This window comes from Nycticebus coucang, chromosome 7 (assembly GCF_027406575.1).
Source record: "Nycticebus coucang isolate mNycCou1 chromosome 7, mNycCou1.pri, whole genome shotgun sequence".
NCBI lineage: Eukaryota > Metazoa > Chordata > Mammalia > Primates > Lorisidae > Nycticebus > Nycticebus coucang.
This window is the reverse complement of record NC_069786.1, coordinates 135321735-135337440: the sequence shown is the minus strand read 5'-3', so window position 1 is coordinate 135337440 and position 15706 is coordinate 135321735. Positions and strand designations below refer to the sequence as shown.

At 54.0% G+C, this 15706-nt stretch overlaps 1 protein-coding gene across 3 annotated transcripts in view; it reads left to right on the top strand.

Moving 5' to 3' along the window:
• HDAC4 (histone deacetylase 4) overlaps positions 1-15706 on the top strand; it is a 319199-nt gene that overhangs the window by 241917 nt on the left and 61576 nt on the right. For all 3 annotated transcript variants that reach the window (XM_053597110.1, XM_053597111.1, XM_053597109.1), the window contains exons 8-11: positions 1857-1988; positions 6099-6211; positions 11238-11354; positions 11435-11633. In XM_053597110.1, coding sequence (XP_053453085.1) covers positions 1857-1988; positions 6099-6211; positions 11238-11354; positions 11435-11633 — 561 coding nt within the window. The remainder of the gene's footprint in view (positions 1-1856; positions 1989-6098; positions 6212-11237; positions 11355-11434; positions 11634-15706) is intronic.

The window sequence follows — 15706 nt, the reverse complement described above, 5'->3', positions numbered from 1 at the left end:
CGGGAGGAGCCACCCTGGGAGGTGGGTGGCAGGCTTGGGGGCGTGTCCTTTGGAGTTTGTAAGTCCCTAGGGTCTGGGCTCCATGCAGGGGGAGGCTCTGCCACCAGCTGGTCATTGGTCAGTGGCCTGACAGTGAGATGACCTCCAGTCTGTCTCACAGAGAGCTACAGGGCCTGAGATCGGGAGCTGGTTCATAGTAGTGTGGCCAGATGGTGGCCATCCTGAAGTGACTGGGCACAGGCCTGCTCCACAGCATCAGGGCCGTCACCGAGAGGGGGACCCCCCCCACGCAGGGCCAGAGACCCCTGTGCTCCATTCTGCAGGTGCACGCTGACCGAGTCTCAGAGTGGCTTCTCCTTGTGGTCCAAGGCTTCTGTCCCCAAGCCTAAGTGGCCACAAAGCAGCATGGGGGGTTCCAGCTGACACCTCAGCAGTGGGCAGGGTGGGAGAGCACTGTATCGTTTCCTTGTCAAGTAAGTAACCAGGTGGGGTTTGGGGCTTGGCTTTTGTTATTTCATTTTTTAAATGTCTAGAAACACAAGTGGAAGTGGAAGGGGAACTTGGGAATCTGCCCTATTTCACAGGTGCAGGTACTGAGGCCAGACGCTGCTTCCACCTAACCCCGGGGCTGTGTGGGGTAAGCCCTTCATCTGTCTCAGCTGGCCCTGGTGCTACAGAGCAGAAAGCACCACTCCTGCTGTTAATACCCTAAGCAAGAAGCCTCTCCTGCTGTCCCGAGGGCCCACCCAGGAGCGCCCTACCTGGCAGCTTCCTTTGAAGTAAAGCATTCAGGCGGCCCGCTCACCAGAAAGGGTAGATTTACACAAGCCTGGTTCTTGTAGCTCAAACCTATTTTAGCCCCGTTTCAGGGGAGGGCAGTCATGTTACTTGTTGTTCTGGAGGCAGTGAAACTTCCTGCAGATTAGAGGTACTGACATCAAAAACACCAGGAGGTGGAATCTCACTAATTTGTAGATCTACAGGTGGTACGACCTTGAAAGTGGTCAGGTAACAACCTCAGAACTCAAAGGTTCATGTTCAATGCCTGGCTGGTGGCTTACTGGTGTCCTAGACTCTGAAAGCTGGGGCTTCCTTGGGCCTGGGATTCCTGTGCCTCATCCCAGTGCTGGCTGCACAGTAGGCTCCCAAGGTGTGCCCGCCCTGGAGGTTTGAGCTAAGTGCAGAGGAGTGGGCGTGGTGGCATAACTTGCGTGTTCACCCGTGGCATCCTCCACACAGGCAGAGCTGACAAGAAAAAGCAAACCAGGTCCGACAGCCACGTCCTGTGGGCAGGTGGAAGCTGAGGGAGCCAGACCCTGGCCTGTTCTCAGGGAATGGTGGAGTCACGCCCTCCCACTATGGAAACCACACTAGCCATTCTTAGCAGTGGCTGTATGCAGGGGACCATAGAAGTGTGTAATTCAGAAGTTGTAGCACTCATGAGTCAAGCCCCTAAAGCCATTCCTGTTTGTCACTTTTTCTCAGCTTTGTGAGTCCACACTTTTAATGATATGGGTGATTTATTTAAGAGAATATTACTTAAGAGATATTGCCATAAAGTGACTGTCACAGCTCACCAGCTTCCCACCATGCCCAGTAAATCAGTCTTGTGTCTACTGGTAAATGCAGCAGCAGCCACCAGCACCTCCTTCCCAGAGACTTAGCTAGTGTCACGTATGTTTCATTTGTTAATTTGGGACACACTGCCTGCAGGCTGCGTTATGGCCTCCTTTGCCCTCCCCAGAATAGCATATCAGTGTCAAGCAAATACTTTCTCAGTGTGCAACTTTTACCCCACCAGGATAACCTTGAACCTTGTGTCTGCCTGGCTGTAACAATGTCTTCTTTCTGTGCAGCTTCTGAACCCAATCTGAAGTTACGCTCTAGGCTAAAGCAGAAGGTGGCTGAAAGACGGAGCAGCCCCCTGTTACGCAGGAAAGATGGGCCAGTGGTCACTGCTCTGAAAAAGCGTCCTTTGGATGTCACAGGTATGTCAGCCAAGCGGACACAGCCCTGCTGTCCTTTCCACAGGGTCCTCCCATGGCCATGGTCTTGTCCTAGGCCCCTCCGAAATCCCCCCTCTGTTTCATGCCCTCTGCCTTCAGCATGGTCTTGCTCCTGCGGGGCAGCAGAGCCAGGCACTGGGACCAGCACTGGTGGCTTAGGAGTTCCCAGCTGAGTTCCTGCTCCCAGCAGTTACTTGGAGCTGGTTTAAGCTGGGCCCAGGGCTGGGAAGGAAAATAGGAGGTGCTTATGAGGAGCATTAAATGGAGGCTTCTCCGAACCTGCACATCCTGCCTGCTCTCCCTGCCTATTAAATGATCCTCCCTAGCCAGAGTTGCCTCCCGTCCCCAGCCCCAGCGGAGTGATCCTCTCAGCTCTGTCTTCACAGATGCACTGTGGTTGGCCCCCACCTAGTGGCGGATGCCCAGAAAGACCGGCTGGCAGAGCCCATCTGGAGGGCCTCCTGGCCTTCGAGGGCACAGCCCCCGTAGGCCCCACTCCCCTGGGGAAGCACTCCTCGCTGCTTTTGAAAGCCTCGCACTAGGATGAAGGGGCTAGTCAGGTACAGCCTGGACACGGGAGGCAGTGAGCACACAGCAGGCACTTGGTGGCTGGTCTCTGAATAGAGCTGTGCCAGGTTGTCCCAGGTAGGGTGAGGGTTGCCCCTGGGCACTGTCCTCCACATGTGTAAGCAGCCAGCATCCCGTCAGAGCCAGGGCTGCTCCCTGTCTGGAGCCGCATCTGTCCTGGGGGCCCAGTTCTGGATACTTGTGCATTTGTATAAAAAGGAGTCTGAGGGTGGCGCCTGTGACTCAGTGGGTAGGGCGCCAGCCCCATATACCGAGGGAGGCAGGTTTGAACCCAGCCCTGGCCAAACTTTAACAAAAAAATAGCTGGGCGTTGTGGCAAGTGCCTATAGTCTCAGCTTCTCAGGAGGCTGAGACAAGAGAATCTCCAAAGCCCAAGAGCTGGAGGTTGCTGTGCTGTGACGCCACAGCACTCTACTGAGGGCGACAAAGTGAGACTGTCTCTTAAAACAAGAAGTCTGACACACTCATGCCACAGGAGCCCCATTTTTGTCACTTTCTTCTTTTTTGATGTGGATTTTTTCCCTCTGGTCATTCTAGTCCTTTATCTAGAAAGATCAAGGAAAATTGTGATCTTAAGTCTAACTTGGGAAGATTCAGCTCAAATGAGGGGTCATGTGAGTTTAAAACTGTTTTAAACATAAGTGCAGCCATAGCTCCTTTAAGCAAGGCCTTGCCTGGGCAGCTGTGACAGGCATGTGGACCCTTTTTTATTTTTTTGCAGTTTGCGCCGGGGCTGGGCTCGAACCAGCCAACCCCGGTATATGGGGCCGGTGCCCTACTCCTTGAGCCACAGGTGCTGCCCAGGATCCTGAGTTTTTCTCACCACATGGGTGGTGGGTCAGGGCCTCAGCAAGCTTCTGAGCTCTAAGCCTGCCCTCAGGCCATCAGCTGGGGCTGGCTCAGTGCTGTCCATGAGTCCAGGCTGGACTTACAAGTGAGACAACGTTCTTCCCTTCAAGGAGATTACTGTTTGATCTGAGAACCAACCTGTCACCTGTGAGACAGCAGAGAAAGCAAGCGTGACAGCTTCTGATCAGCACCGAGTATGTCATGGAGAGTCCTCACTGGGAGCCACACTGGCTAGGCAGAGCTTTGGGGGTGGTGGCACCTGCACTGTGACTGGGCCAATGTGAGGGGAGAGGACAGGTTATGCAGTTCCCAGGCACCGCAGCCACGAAAATGCAGCAGGGCCATCAGCGGAGCTACGTTTCCAGACTACAGGGACTGAAGGCTTCTGGATGGGCGCTGGAGCCTCCCATGATGTGCTGGGGCAGGAAGGGCCCTCGAGCAAAGGAGAGCCAGGCCCACTGTGTGTGCAGGGAGGACCCTGAGTCAGGCCCCGGGACGGGACCATCCACACTCTGCTTTTCCTCAGTCACTAGTTAAATCCTTGCTTGTCGTACAGAGCATAAAAAAAAAATCAGTCACGTGGACACACTGCCCAGAAACAGTCACTGTTCACGTGTCCACTGTTCACGGCCAGCATGTTCCTCCGAGCCCTCCTGTGCCCACCTCACAGGGCTAGTCTGTACCCACACTGCGTGGCTGGTTCCTTTCTTCATGTAGCAGCAGCCACAGCACTTTTGGTGCCTCTGATATTCCCATTTTGCTTAGATAAATGTGATGATAATGCACTTGTACATAGTATCGGTTTTCCTAGAACAAGTTCTGGAAGATGAATGAAAAAGATATTAGTGTCACTGAATAAAAGTGGACAAAATGCCAGATGTTTTTTATGGCCCCAAATCTTCTCATGTATGTGCGTGAAAGTGTTTACCTGGTGACACTCCCAGGAGGCACACGTGTCAAGGGAAATTCATCAGAACGTGGTGTGTGGCTGGAGATGGGCTGTCAGCAGAGCGCCAGGGTCTGGGCACCGCTGCGGGGGGGCTGCACTTGGGTCACAGGCAGGTATGGTGAGCACTCCCGCTCCCTGAGCAGCTGCAGACACCGGCCCAGCCCGGGAGGCATCTCAGCAGTCCCTAGGTGGTGAGGTGCAAACAATCGTGACCTCACAAGATGGGTTCAGTGTTTGGTGAGAGGGAGGGAGTGAGATGGGACTAGCAAAAACAGAGGGGAGGGCCCATGCCCACTGTCACTGGTACAGCAAACTCAACCCACACCTCGGAGCCCAGGAAGGGCTCAGTAGGAGCAGAGAAAAGGGCTCTGGTGTGAATGGGGCGGTTCGCCCTCAAGGTATGTATACCTGCCAAGGGTGTGAACCCAGGGCTTCCCTGGTGGACAGCTTGGTCACCAAGGAAGTGAACACCCACAGCCCTGCTAGGTTAACATGGATGTGACCTGGGACAAGGGACGGCACTGCCCTGTGTCTTGATTTCCTCTTCTCTGCAGCCGTGATAAGGGTGGTGCCAGTGAGCTAATAGGAAAAGCTGTGGGGTAGCAGCTCCCAGGCCGCCATCATCCCTGTCCTCGGGTTATACTTGGAGCCAGTTTTCACTTGGCTCTGTGTTCCTGGCCTCCAGCCAGGGTAGGTGCCCGAAGCTTGTGGGCTCCGGACGGGGGTAGGGCATGGACCCAGGCCTTGCAAGAGGGTTTACTGGGGACCATTCACCTCTGACTTAGCATGCCCACCTGAGCAGCCTCCTGGGGAAAATGTCCCTGAACTCCCTGCCAGTGTCCTCCACTCTGCCTCCTGTAGCTGTGCGAGTAGCACCAGGTTCTCAGTGCTCAAGAGTCGGTACTGCACGTGGCTTCTGGGACTCTCAGGAAGATGGGTCACGTCGTGTTTTCTGTGGAAATGTTTTAACCAGAGGTTGCCATTAGACCAAACATAAAAAGTTAAAACTACCCTTATAGTCATGGATACTGAGAACCTCAGAATTTGCAAAGAATGGGAAGAGGGCTGCTGTAGACACCGGGTCTCTGGAGTGAGCAGTGTCCCTTTCCCAGGTCATGGTTCACTCGGAGCAGAGCCTGGTCCCTTTGCTGGGGTCTAGCTCCTATTTGAAAGTACTTGAAGAATACCTTGGTGTGTGTTTTCAGATAGCACTGATAAATCCCAGAAGCCACTAGCCGTGTTTTCCCCTAGATGCTGGCTAATACGTAGGGGAAGAGAGGAGATACAGCTCAGAGCAGACGCTAACAGCTTTATTGCTTTATTCTGAACTAAGCTTTTCTTAGTGAACACAGTAAATTTGACCTTTTGCTATTCAAAGTCACTTGGCTTCTGTGTTTCCTAGTCTTTTATTGTTAGATTACCAATATGTTTAAAGATTTATCTTTTGGGGTTTAGTATCATTTTGAAATTCAAAAGAAGTATCAAACCGATAGTGTGCCTGTCTTAAAGACTGAAATGAAGTTAGTGGGAACCAGCTTCCATTCCCTGCTCTGGAGCCCTGGCCACATTCCTTCTTGTCGGGGCTTCTGGCAATAGCAGTTGACAGGCCGAGATCCCTGATGGCAGAGGCCCCCCAGCCATAGGCGAGCACAGCCCCTCATCCCCCACCCAGAGTGGCACTATTGACGGCTGTCTCTCCCCCACAGACTCCGCCTGCAGCAGCGCCCCAGGCTCCGGGCCCAGCTCACCCAGCAACAGCTCCGGGAACGTCAGTACTGAGAACGGGCTCGCCCCCACTGTCCCCAGCATCCAGGCCGAGGTCAGTGTGAAGCTGCTGTCTCTGTTCTTTGTCTTGCACTGAGTGTCACTTAAAGGGACTACAGTGACCCCACTTTGTACTTGCTTTTCCCTTTTGAATTTCCAGTATGGGGGAGGGAAACATGTAGACTCTGTCCTCGAGCTCATCACAAACATCACCTGCAAATGTGAGCATGTTGGTTCGGGGTGTGGCAGCGGGCAGCTGGCTTGCAGGCCTTTCTCCTGGCCTCTTCTGGAGCCTGTTCCTGAGGCTGCATCACAACATAAGCACACAAGTGAATGGTGCTCTGAGCTCGACTCCAAGGTCACCTGCACACCGCACTGTGGCAGGGAGGCAGCAGGCACATGGGCATCAAAGTGCTTTTTTTGGATTGAGAAGCACACAACTAAAACAGTCAGCCCACAAGCCACGGGTCAGGACAGACTAGAGACTTGAGCAGCACCAGGGTGGCTGAATTTGAAGGGAGGGTAGCTTTGGAGGCATCATGGGAACCAGGATGCAGGGTTCAGCACCTCTGGTCTCCTGTTTTTGTGGACCCTGAGGAGTGCCGTGGTCTAGGAGGAACACCAGCACCCTCAAGTGGGGTCACTTGGAGGAGCACCAGCACATGCAGGTGTTCAGTGGAGAGGAGGGTGGGGCCCTGAGCTGGCGCAGTCACAGCCCAGCACTGTGGACGTTTATTGCGCTCCTGGATTCCTGCGTGTCCTCCACAGCATGGCTGGTGCCCTGTGCCCGGGCTGAGGACAGAGCCAGGTGGGAAGCTGAGGGCCTGCTTCCACTCAGCTCCCGGCAGGAAGGAGAGCTGGGGAGCAAGGAGGAGGCAGACAGGTGTACACACGGGCTGGGCCTGGGCAGGGGCCGCAGGGGCAACTGCGGGGGTGACTGCAGGTTTGGGAGGGGCACGTTGCTGTGAGTTTTCTAATGAATTGAGTCAGAATTAACCTGCTTTGGGCACCAGAGAGTTCGTTTCAAGTTCTCCCTAACTTACAGAAGGCTATAATTTATTAAATACAGTTATTTACTTGCCTTCTTAAATATTTAGAAATGAATCTAAGTATATATTTCAGTGATTCAGGATTTTAACAACCGTCCGTGATGACTAAGTCTCCACTGAGGTCCCAGATCAGCCCCGGAATGAGCCTAAGAGCGGGTCCCTCCCAGTCAGGTCCTGTGACCGAGGTCGGAGATGTCCTTTCATCCGACTCCCACAGCCGGGCACCTGCAGTACTGTAGCGGTGTCTTGTTTGGGGGAGGGGGGGGGGTCTCTGTGTTCCAGTTACGTGTGAATTTTTACAAATTAATAGATATGTAGACTGCACTGCCGTAAGTTAACGAACACATGGGAAGAGTCACAGGAAGCACAGGCAGTGCGGGCTCTCCTGTTCCGTCTCGGGGCTTCCTCACCACAGGCAGAGGTGGCCTCTGAACACTTGATCACACACTCATGTCCTTTGAGGATTGCAGACCTCCTTAGAATCAGACAGCTCTCTGAGAACCGTGCCTCCTGGCCAGGCCGGCTCTTCCTTCTCAAGTGGTCCAGAGTCGCAAGCCTGCCCGGCTGACAACCATCTCGGGCAGGGGGCCCCAGCCTAGTGCCTAGAGCCTTTGGATACACTCCTATGGCTCAAAGACCCATGGGCCTGGAGAAGCTCAGAACCTGCACACTCCTCCCTTACAGGAGAGAGAGCAGGGCCCAGAGCGCCAGAAGGCTGCTCTCCCACTGCCGGGAGGATGGCTTCCGTGCGCCCAGTGCTTGTCCGGATCCAAACAAGTCTGTGTGTGTGTGCACGTGCCACAGGCCCCCTGACCTCAGGACCCTGGACTTTCTACCCCCGAAAGCAGATGAGCATGTGCAGATGCAGGACATGGGAGTGGCTCCTTCTCCAGGACGCCTTCCTGCAGGGCTCTGGCCAAAGTCAGCAGACACCCGGACGCCCTAGGACTGTGCATGTGGCCAGCTGACACATAAGTGGTTATTGGAAGGCTGCTTTGTTGCTAAAAAAAAAAAAAAATAAACCGGGTGAAAACAACCTTGGTGACAAAGGAAATTATAACTTTGTAAACCTAAGAATAGCCACTTATTTTATTCCCAAATAATTACAAACAGTGGAGTTGTGCTTTCCTGACACTCCCAAGTATTTTCCCTAAAGCACAATTTACTAATATTACTGTCATAAAAATGGAATCATTAGTGATGTGATTTCATATGTGGGCACATCTAAAGACAACTTTTTCTCTGGGATGAGATAAACTAGCTTCTAAGTGAAGAACGCCATGAGTTTCTATTTTGCCCTGTGACATGGAGATAAGAGTTTATAAGACAGCGTTTTTCGTGCACGCGCTGGCCACATGCATGACTTCTTTTGAGAAGTCTGTTCGTGTCTTTTGCCTGTTTTTGAATAGGATCCTTGGGTTTTGTTGTTGGGGTATTTAAGTTCCTTGTATATTCTTGACAGTAGATCCTGACCAGATGAGTTGTTTATAAGTATTTTCTCACATTCAACAGGTTGTCTTTTCAGTTTGTGGACTGTTTCCTTTGCTACACAGATGCTTTTCAGTTTGACATAGTCCTATTTGTCTGTTTTTTGTTGCCTGTGCTGTTTGTTTGTTTGAGACAGAGTCTCACTTTGTCGCCCTCGGGTAGAGTGCCGTAGCATCACAGCTCACAGCCACCTCCAGCTCTTGGGTTTAGGCGATTCTCTTGACTCAGCCTCCCAAGTAGCTGGGACTACAGGCACCTGCCACAACGCCCGGCTATTTTTTGGTTGCAGTTTGGCCGGGGCCGGGTTTGAACCCGCCACCCTCGGCATATGGGGCCGGCGCCCTGCCCACTGAGCCACAGGCGCCGCCCCTGTTGCTTGTGTTTTTGAAGTCTTAGCTGCAAATCTTTCACACTTGGCAAGGTAGGGAATAAGTGTTCATCAGGTAATAAACATATGAAGGGAATGTGGCACATGCACAAATATTCAGCCATAAAAAAAGAATGAAATCCTGTCATTTGCAGCAGTCTGGATGGAACTAGAGGTGGTTATCTGAAGTGAAATAAGCCAGGCACAGTAGACAGATACCACGTGTTGTCACATGAAGGAGCCAAGAAAGGTTCTCAGGGAGGCAGAGAGCAGCATCAGTTTGTGTGTGTGTTAGAAACGGTGCCTTTTGTTCGGAGGTTTCTGTCAGACCCCACTCACCAGCGTCACTGCTGTGTCACTTGTCCACTCTGCACTGGCTCAGTCGCTCAGCAGACAGCAGGGAGGATCTCTGCACAGGCAGGTCGTGGCCAGCAGTGTGCTCTTAGTAAGGCACATTCATTCTACATAAAAATTGTAAATACTACCTGAATCCCAGTCCCCAGAGACAGCTACATCTGACCCTTTCCTGTCTGTCCTCATCCTCACTCTTGACCTAGGTTTGATTCATGTGAGCCCACTTCTTAAAAAAGTACATGACTCTGTAACTTGTTTCTCTCACCTAACAATGTATCATCAACAAGGGTCCAAGTAATCACCAAGAAGAAATGTCCCTGTGTGTGCATGGCTGGGGAGAAGTCGTGGTGGGCAGTCCTGTGGCTAGGTCCCTGTGTGTGCATGGCCGGGGAGAAGCCGTGGTGGGCAGTCCCGTGGCCAGGTCCCTGTGTGTGCGTGGCCGGGGAGAAGTCGTGGTGGGCAGTCCCGTGGCCAGGTCCCTGTGTGTGCGTGGCCGGGGAGAAGCCGTGGTGGGCAGTCCCGTGGCCAGGTCTCTATGTGTGCGTGGCCGGGGAGAAGCCGTGGTGGGCAGTCCCATGGCCAGGTCCCTGTGTGTGCGTGGCCGGGGAGAAGCCGTGGTGGGCAGTCCTGTGGCCAGGTCCCTGTGTGTGCGTGGCTGGGGAGAAGCCGTGGTGGACAGTCCCGTGGCCAGGTCCCTGTGTGTGCGTGGCCAGGGAGAAGCTGTGGTGGACAGTCCCGTGGCCAGGTCCCTGTGTGTGCGTGGCCAGGGAGAAGCCGTGGTGGGCAGTCCTGTGGCCAGGTCCCTGTGTGTGCGTGGCTGGGGAGAAGCCGTGGTGGGCAGTCCCATGGCCAGGTCCCTGTGTGTGCGTGGCCGGGGAGAAGCCGTGGTGGACAGTCCCGTGGCCGTGTCCCTGTGTGTGTGTGGCCAGGGAGAAGCTGTGGTGGACAGTCCTGTGGCCAGGTCCCTGTGTGTGCATGGCCGGGGAGAAGCCCTGGTGGACAGTCCCGTGGCCGTGTCCCTGTGTGTGCAGCATCATTTCCTCAGCATGGTCCTCAACACAACATTCCAAGAGTGGAGTTTTAGGATCAAAGTTTAGATTAGCTCTTGAGGCTCTGACACAGATTGCCAAATTGTCCTGGCAGTAATTAATTCACAGTCTATCCAGTAGTATGTTTCTGTTTCTCTAGGCCAAAATTGTATTACCATTTTTTAAAAATCTTTGCCAATTGGATGGGTTTTTAAATATGTTTTTAGATTTCCGATAATGTCTTGTGGTTTTGCATGTGTGTCCTGTCCCTTCGTCAGCAGTCTGTGTGTGTCCTTTCTCTGTGTTAACTGTGTGATTAACCAGCTCTGTGTATCAGCCTGCCCTGCCCTGCGCGTGGCCAGCATTGCTGTCATCAGAACCCGCCTCTGCGTTCTGTCCATAATGTTCTCTTGGTTTCTGGCTTCAATGTCATGTTTGGAAAGATATTCCCAACTCCAAAAATAACTTTTTAAATGTATTATCCTACCTTTTCTTCTGATAGTTTTATGGTAAATAAACAAATTGATAAAAATAAACAAGATGACAGTGGAGAAGATGACAGAAGAGCTTGTATCGAGAGGAGCAAACTGGTGACTTCGAATCTGTTTTCGTGCATACTCGTGTGCTTTTACGCTGTGCCTGCCGTGACTTGTTACACGTGATTTGTGTGTTTGCACTGAGGTATCTCAAATTCAGTGCAGCCTGCCCGTGAGTGTTTCCTGCCATCACTTTTCCTGGTGTGTGCTGGCTGTGACAGACTCTGTGTGTGACAGTCACTGTGTGTTCTGTCCCTAGACCAGTTTGGCGCACAGACTGGTGACGCGGGAAGGCTCGGTGGCTCCACTCCCTCTCTACACGTCGCCATCCTTGCCCAACATCACCCTAGGGCTGCCTGCCACAGGCCCCTCTGCTGTAAGTCGGCCCCCGTGGTCTGTGGGGTGGGGTGGGGTGGGTGGGCTTGGTGCCCGAGCATCCCTGGCTGTGCTTTGCAGGGCGCGGCTGGCCAGCAGGACGCTGAGAGACTCGCCCTCCCTGCCCTCCAGCAGAGGATCTCACTCTTCCCCGGCACCCACCTCACCCCCTACCTGAGCTCGTCGCCCTTGGAGCGGGATGGCGGGGCAGCACACAGCCCTCTCTTGCACCACATGGTCTTACTGGAGCAGCCACCTGCACAGACGCCCCTGGTCACAGGTGAGCTCTGGACGCCCATGTTGCAGCCACGCTCCTGGTGGGTGGGGCCTGGTGCCTGCCTTTGGAACAGGCGGGAGGAAAGCCTGTCCCCCCTCACCCCCCAGGTTCCTCTGTGCATGTCCCTGTCATGTAGCTTAGCCATCTTGGCAGTGATGAGAAACAAGATCTGATGGGCAAAGCCAGGTAGCTGGGACCAGCTGGATGTCAGTTGCCGTCTTTTAATTCCATGAGTGGAGGTCGTTGCCTGGACCAGACTGAAGGCCCAGTAGGAGCACAGAGCTGACTGCCTGCTGGCCCGTCAGCAGCAAGGCCTTGCACAGATGTGTCCTGAAAAGTCAGAGACTCGTTGTTGAGTTTGCATAGCAACAACATTACAAAAGCCTTGCTTCAAGAACAGAGCTGCTGGTATTTTATATAAAATGAGGAGGGACCCCACTGCTCATGTCTTCCTCACCTTGTCTGGCTTCCTAGAAACCTATTTTTATGTAGTCACAGTTAAAAGGTAATGTAGCCTCAGCCGTGCCCTTCAAATTCTGCCATTAACGTAGCCAAGCACACAGATGCTCGTGTATCATGGACATACACTACAGGCCGTGCACACCTGGGTCTGGTTTAAGTTTAGGGAGGTTGGGCATTGGGTTTTATGTTCTTGTTTTGCTGTCCCCAGACCTGGAAAGCAGTATCTCACCAGAGCCACGTGGAGGGACCGTCCCTTTAGGCTCGGGCTCCTTTTTGTTTGTTTTCGCAGAAGCTGGAATTCTTGCCAGTGCCCTGTGCGGAACTGAGGAGCCCACAGCAGGGAGCATGGCAGCCCTCATGGCAGCAAGGGGCAGCCATGTGGCACTCTCCCTGGGGGGAGGAGAAAAGGAGGGGGGTTTACATGGAATTAACGTGGAGTCTCTCAGATGCCCAAGATGGGCAGCACAAGTCTGGGGGTGCCTGAGGCTCCCTCACGCACTCATTGAAGTGGGCAGTGTGCCTGGTCCTCCACCTTCCCAGGCTCTGTGTCATCAGGGACATGCTTATCGCTGGTCTTCTTCCCTGCCCCAAATCAGTTGATGTGGTGACCAAACAGCACATGCAGTCTGCTGTGTCTTGACCTTGAAAACAACCTTTTTTAATATAGCTTCAGGAAAAATTTCAAGTAAATCTTCCCTCTGTGGTAAAGCTGCTGAGCTTGGCTGCCCCTGGGCTTGACAGCACTGCTCCTCCCGTGTGCAGTGATGCCCTCTGTGCCAGGAGAGTGCTCAGCTGTGGGCATCGGGGCTCCCCGACCACCGTGTCCAGGCCCCAGGCAGGCACACACTACCCCGGCTCTCGCCTGGCATCCGCCCCTCACCCAGCAAGCCCACCCTGCTCTCCTCGCAGCCTCTGTGCTGGTGTACCCTGCCCCGGGGTCCCCTTACCCCTTCTCCCCTGCATGGCCTCTGAGTCCTGCCTGCTCGGTGGCTCTGCCCGGTTCCCCTGCGGGAGGCACCAGGCCAGCATCGCAGAGCCAGGACGTGCAGACACGTAGAGGCCTGCATCCCAGGCGCATCCCACGCAGTGACCTTGACAGGTCGCTCATCTCTGTAAGATGGGGTGCAGAGAGAATCTGTCTCACTGCGGTTGGTGTGGATTAAACAGGTTAGCGTTGACAGGACAGTACAGGAGCCCCATAGGCATTGTCGTTAGGGTTGTGGCATTTGCTTTTGATTTTTTGTCCTCAGCCTTCATTCAACCTCTTGCCCTTCATCCCTCCCCAGGCAGGCCCCTGCAGTCTGTGTCAGGCCCCCTCCTTACCCTTCCCCGTCTGTGTCAGGGCCCCTCCCCCAGCAGGCCTCCATCTGTGTCAGGGCTCCCCTGCCCCAATCTGGGTCAGTGCCCCTTCCCCAGCAGTCCCCCCTCCATCTTGTCAGGGCCACCTCTCAGAGCAGGCCCCCCCATCTGTGTCAGGGCCCCATCCCCTAGCAGGCCCTTCATCTGTGTCAGGCTCCCCATTCTGGATCTGGGGCTCACCCTACTCTCTGCGGGAAGAGGCCTCCCGAGCAAGTTGCCTGCCTCTTGAGCCCATCCTCCTGCAACCACCAGGAGTTTCCACGTTGTCTGGAGCGGTGCCATCTGGCATCTAAGCTACCAGCCTCCTGTACCTATTAAAACTTAAAATGAAGGCTAAAGTCAGAATGTAAGATCAGTTTCTCAGCCACATGTGCAACACCAAATACACGTGTGGCCACCCTCTTGAAACATCTCCACTATCACAGAACATTCTATCTGACCTGCTGGCCTGGAAGAAAGTCTCCATTTGTTCACATGGACGTGAGACCTGCTATGGACTTTGTGCCTCCTTCCTGCCCTGGACAAGAGCCCAGTCCATTCATTTGCCACTTGACCTGGCCCACCCCAGGTGGTCCTGGGAGGAGACACTCTCCCTGAGGCCTTTTCCTCAATCCAGCCCAGCTTCCCTGCCCTTCCTGCGGGCCCCTCTCCCCACTGTCTGCCTGGCCTCCTTCCACTCTCTCCCTCCTGCTCAGGCACAGCCTCCTAGACAGTAGCGGCGGTTTCCCACCAGTCCTTACCCCTCTGTCCCCAGCACCCGCAGCATCCGATGCTAGGTGGCCGCAGTGAAAGCTGTGTCCGAGGCAGCTTGCTGTCCAGTGGCGGGTTTGCCATTGTTAGTTTATGTGGAGTTCTGCACGTGGTCAGCCCATGGACCCACTGTCTTGTCTGTGATCCGGATGTGTAGGCATGTAGAACACAAGACCAAGCACAGTCGTCTTCCCACAAACACTTTGGAAACAGAGGCCTCTGAGAGAGGTGACTGCAGAGACCATAGGGCGAGCTTGGGCCACAGTGTCCAGCAGCCACCTCCTATGGGCCAGATACCTCTGGGTCAGGGTCTCAGTGGGACTCTGGCATATCCATGTGAGCGAGGTACTCCACAGACAGTAACTGTTTACTTAGATCCTCTCTCGACAAAGCTGCGCTGGACACAGTCTCAGAGATGGAGTCCCCTGGATGAGCCAGGGAGTGGCCCGAAGGTGATAAGGTCATGGTGTTTATGGAGTGCTGTGCTGCTCTGGTAGGTCAGCACTGCCACGGGCACACGTGGCTGCAAGGCAGGGCTGAGAACAGTGTCGCCTGCTGCCAGGGTCTGGAGACATGGGGCTCCCAGTCTTAGCAGGAGCTCGGTAGTTGAAGTGTGGAGGAGAAGGTGGGGGTCCGGGGCCATGCAGCAGGTTGTCATCAAGGACGGTTTCCTAGAGAAGTGGCACCACGGTCAGACCTCGGTGAAAGTTGGCAGGTGCAAGGGTGAGAGAGGCCCAGGTGGAGGGAGCAGGTGTTTGTACCTGGTGGAGGTGGCCACATCACACAAGGGGAGTGCCACCAGCCTATTTGGGGAGCTGACAGGCTGCCAATTTCTGACCCAGTGGCTGAGAGCCCTTGTCCTGTCATGTCTAAGCATGGAGGGTACCTCTGGCATCTGTGCCATTGATCGTTCACACCTTTTAGTCCTGATTTCCCAAAAAACAGGGAGTCTGAGGAAGGGCTTGAGCACACCTCATCGCGGCTGTTGCCCAGTAGCTGGCCAGACAGGCTATGGCTCCAGCCAGCCGGCCCCTCTCCAGGGCTGCAGCTGATAGGTGCGGGTTGATAACTGCTACTGCATTATCAAACTCTGCCTAGTTGATGCCACTTTTGCAGAATTGTGAAGAGTGTCACGTGGCAAGAAGGGAAATGCAAATAGCAAGTGGACCTGTGAGGACCTGGGCACCTGAGTCCTTCCTCATGTGTGGATCCATCTGTTCAAACAGACCCACTACACAAAGGCTGGCGCTTTAGAACTAGGTCCAGAACTCTAGAGGGTGTGTCTAAGTGGTACTCTTGTTTGCAAACTCACTAATTGGTGCTAAGCTTAAAACTCAAACCACAGATGACAGTACTTCCGGGGTGCTCACTTAAGAAACATGAGAATTACTGTCTCACGTTGTTACCAAGTCCTTTGGTGTGGACTTCCAGGAAGGCTGGCGCTAAGTACAGGTCAAGTCCTACCACCAAGGGCCAGGACACCTAAAACAGGGCACAAGGAACCA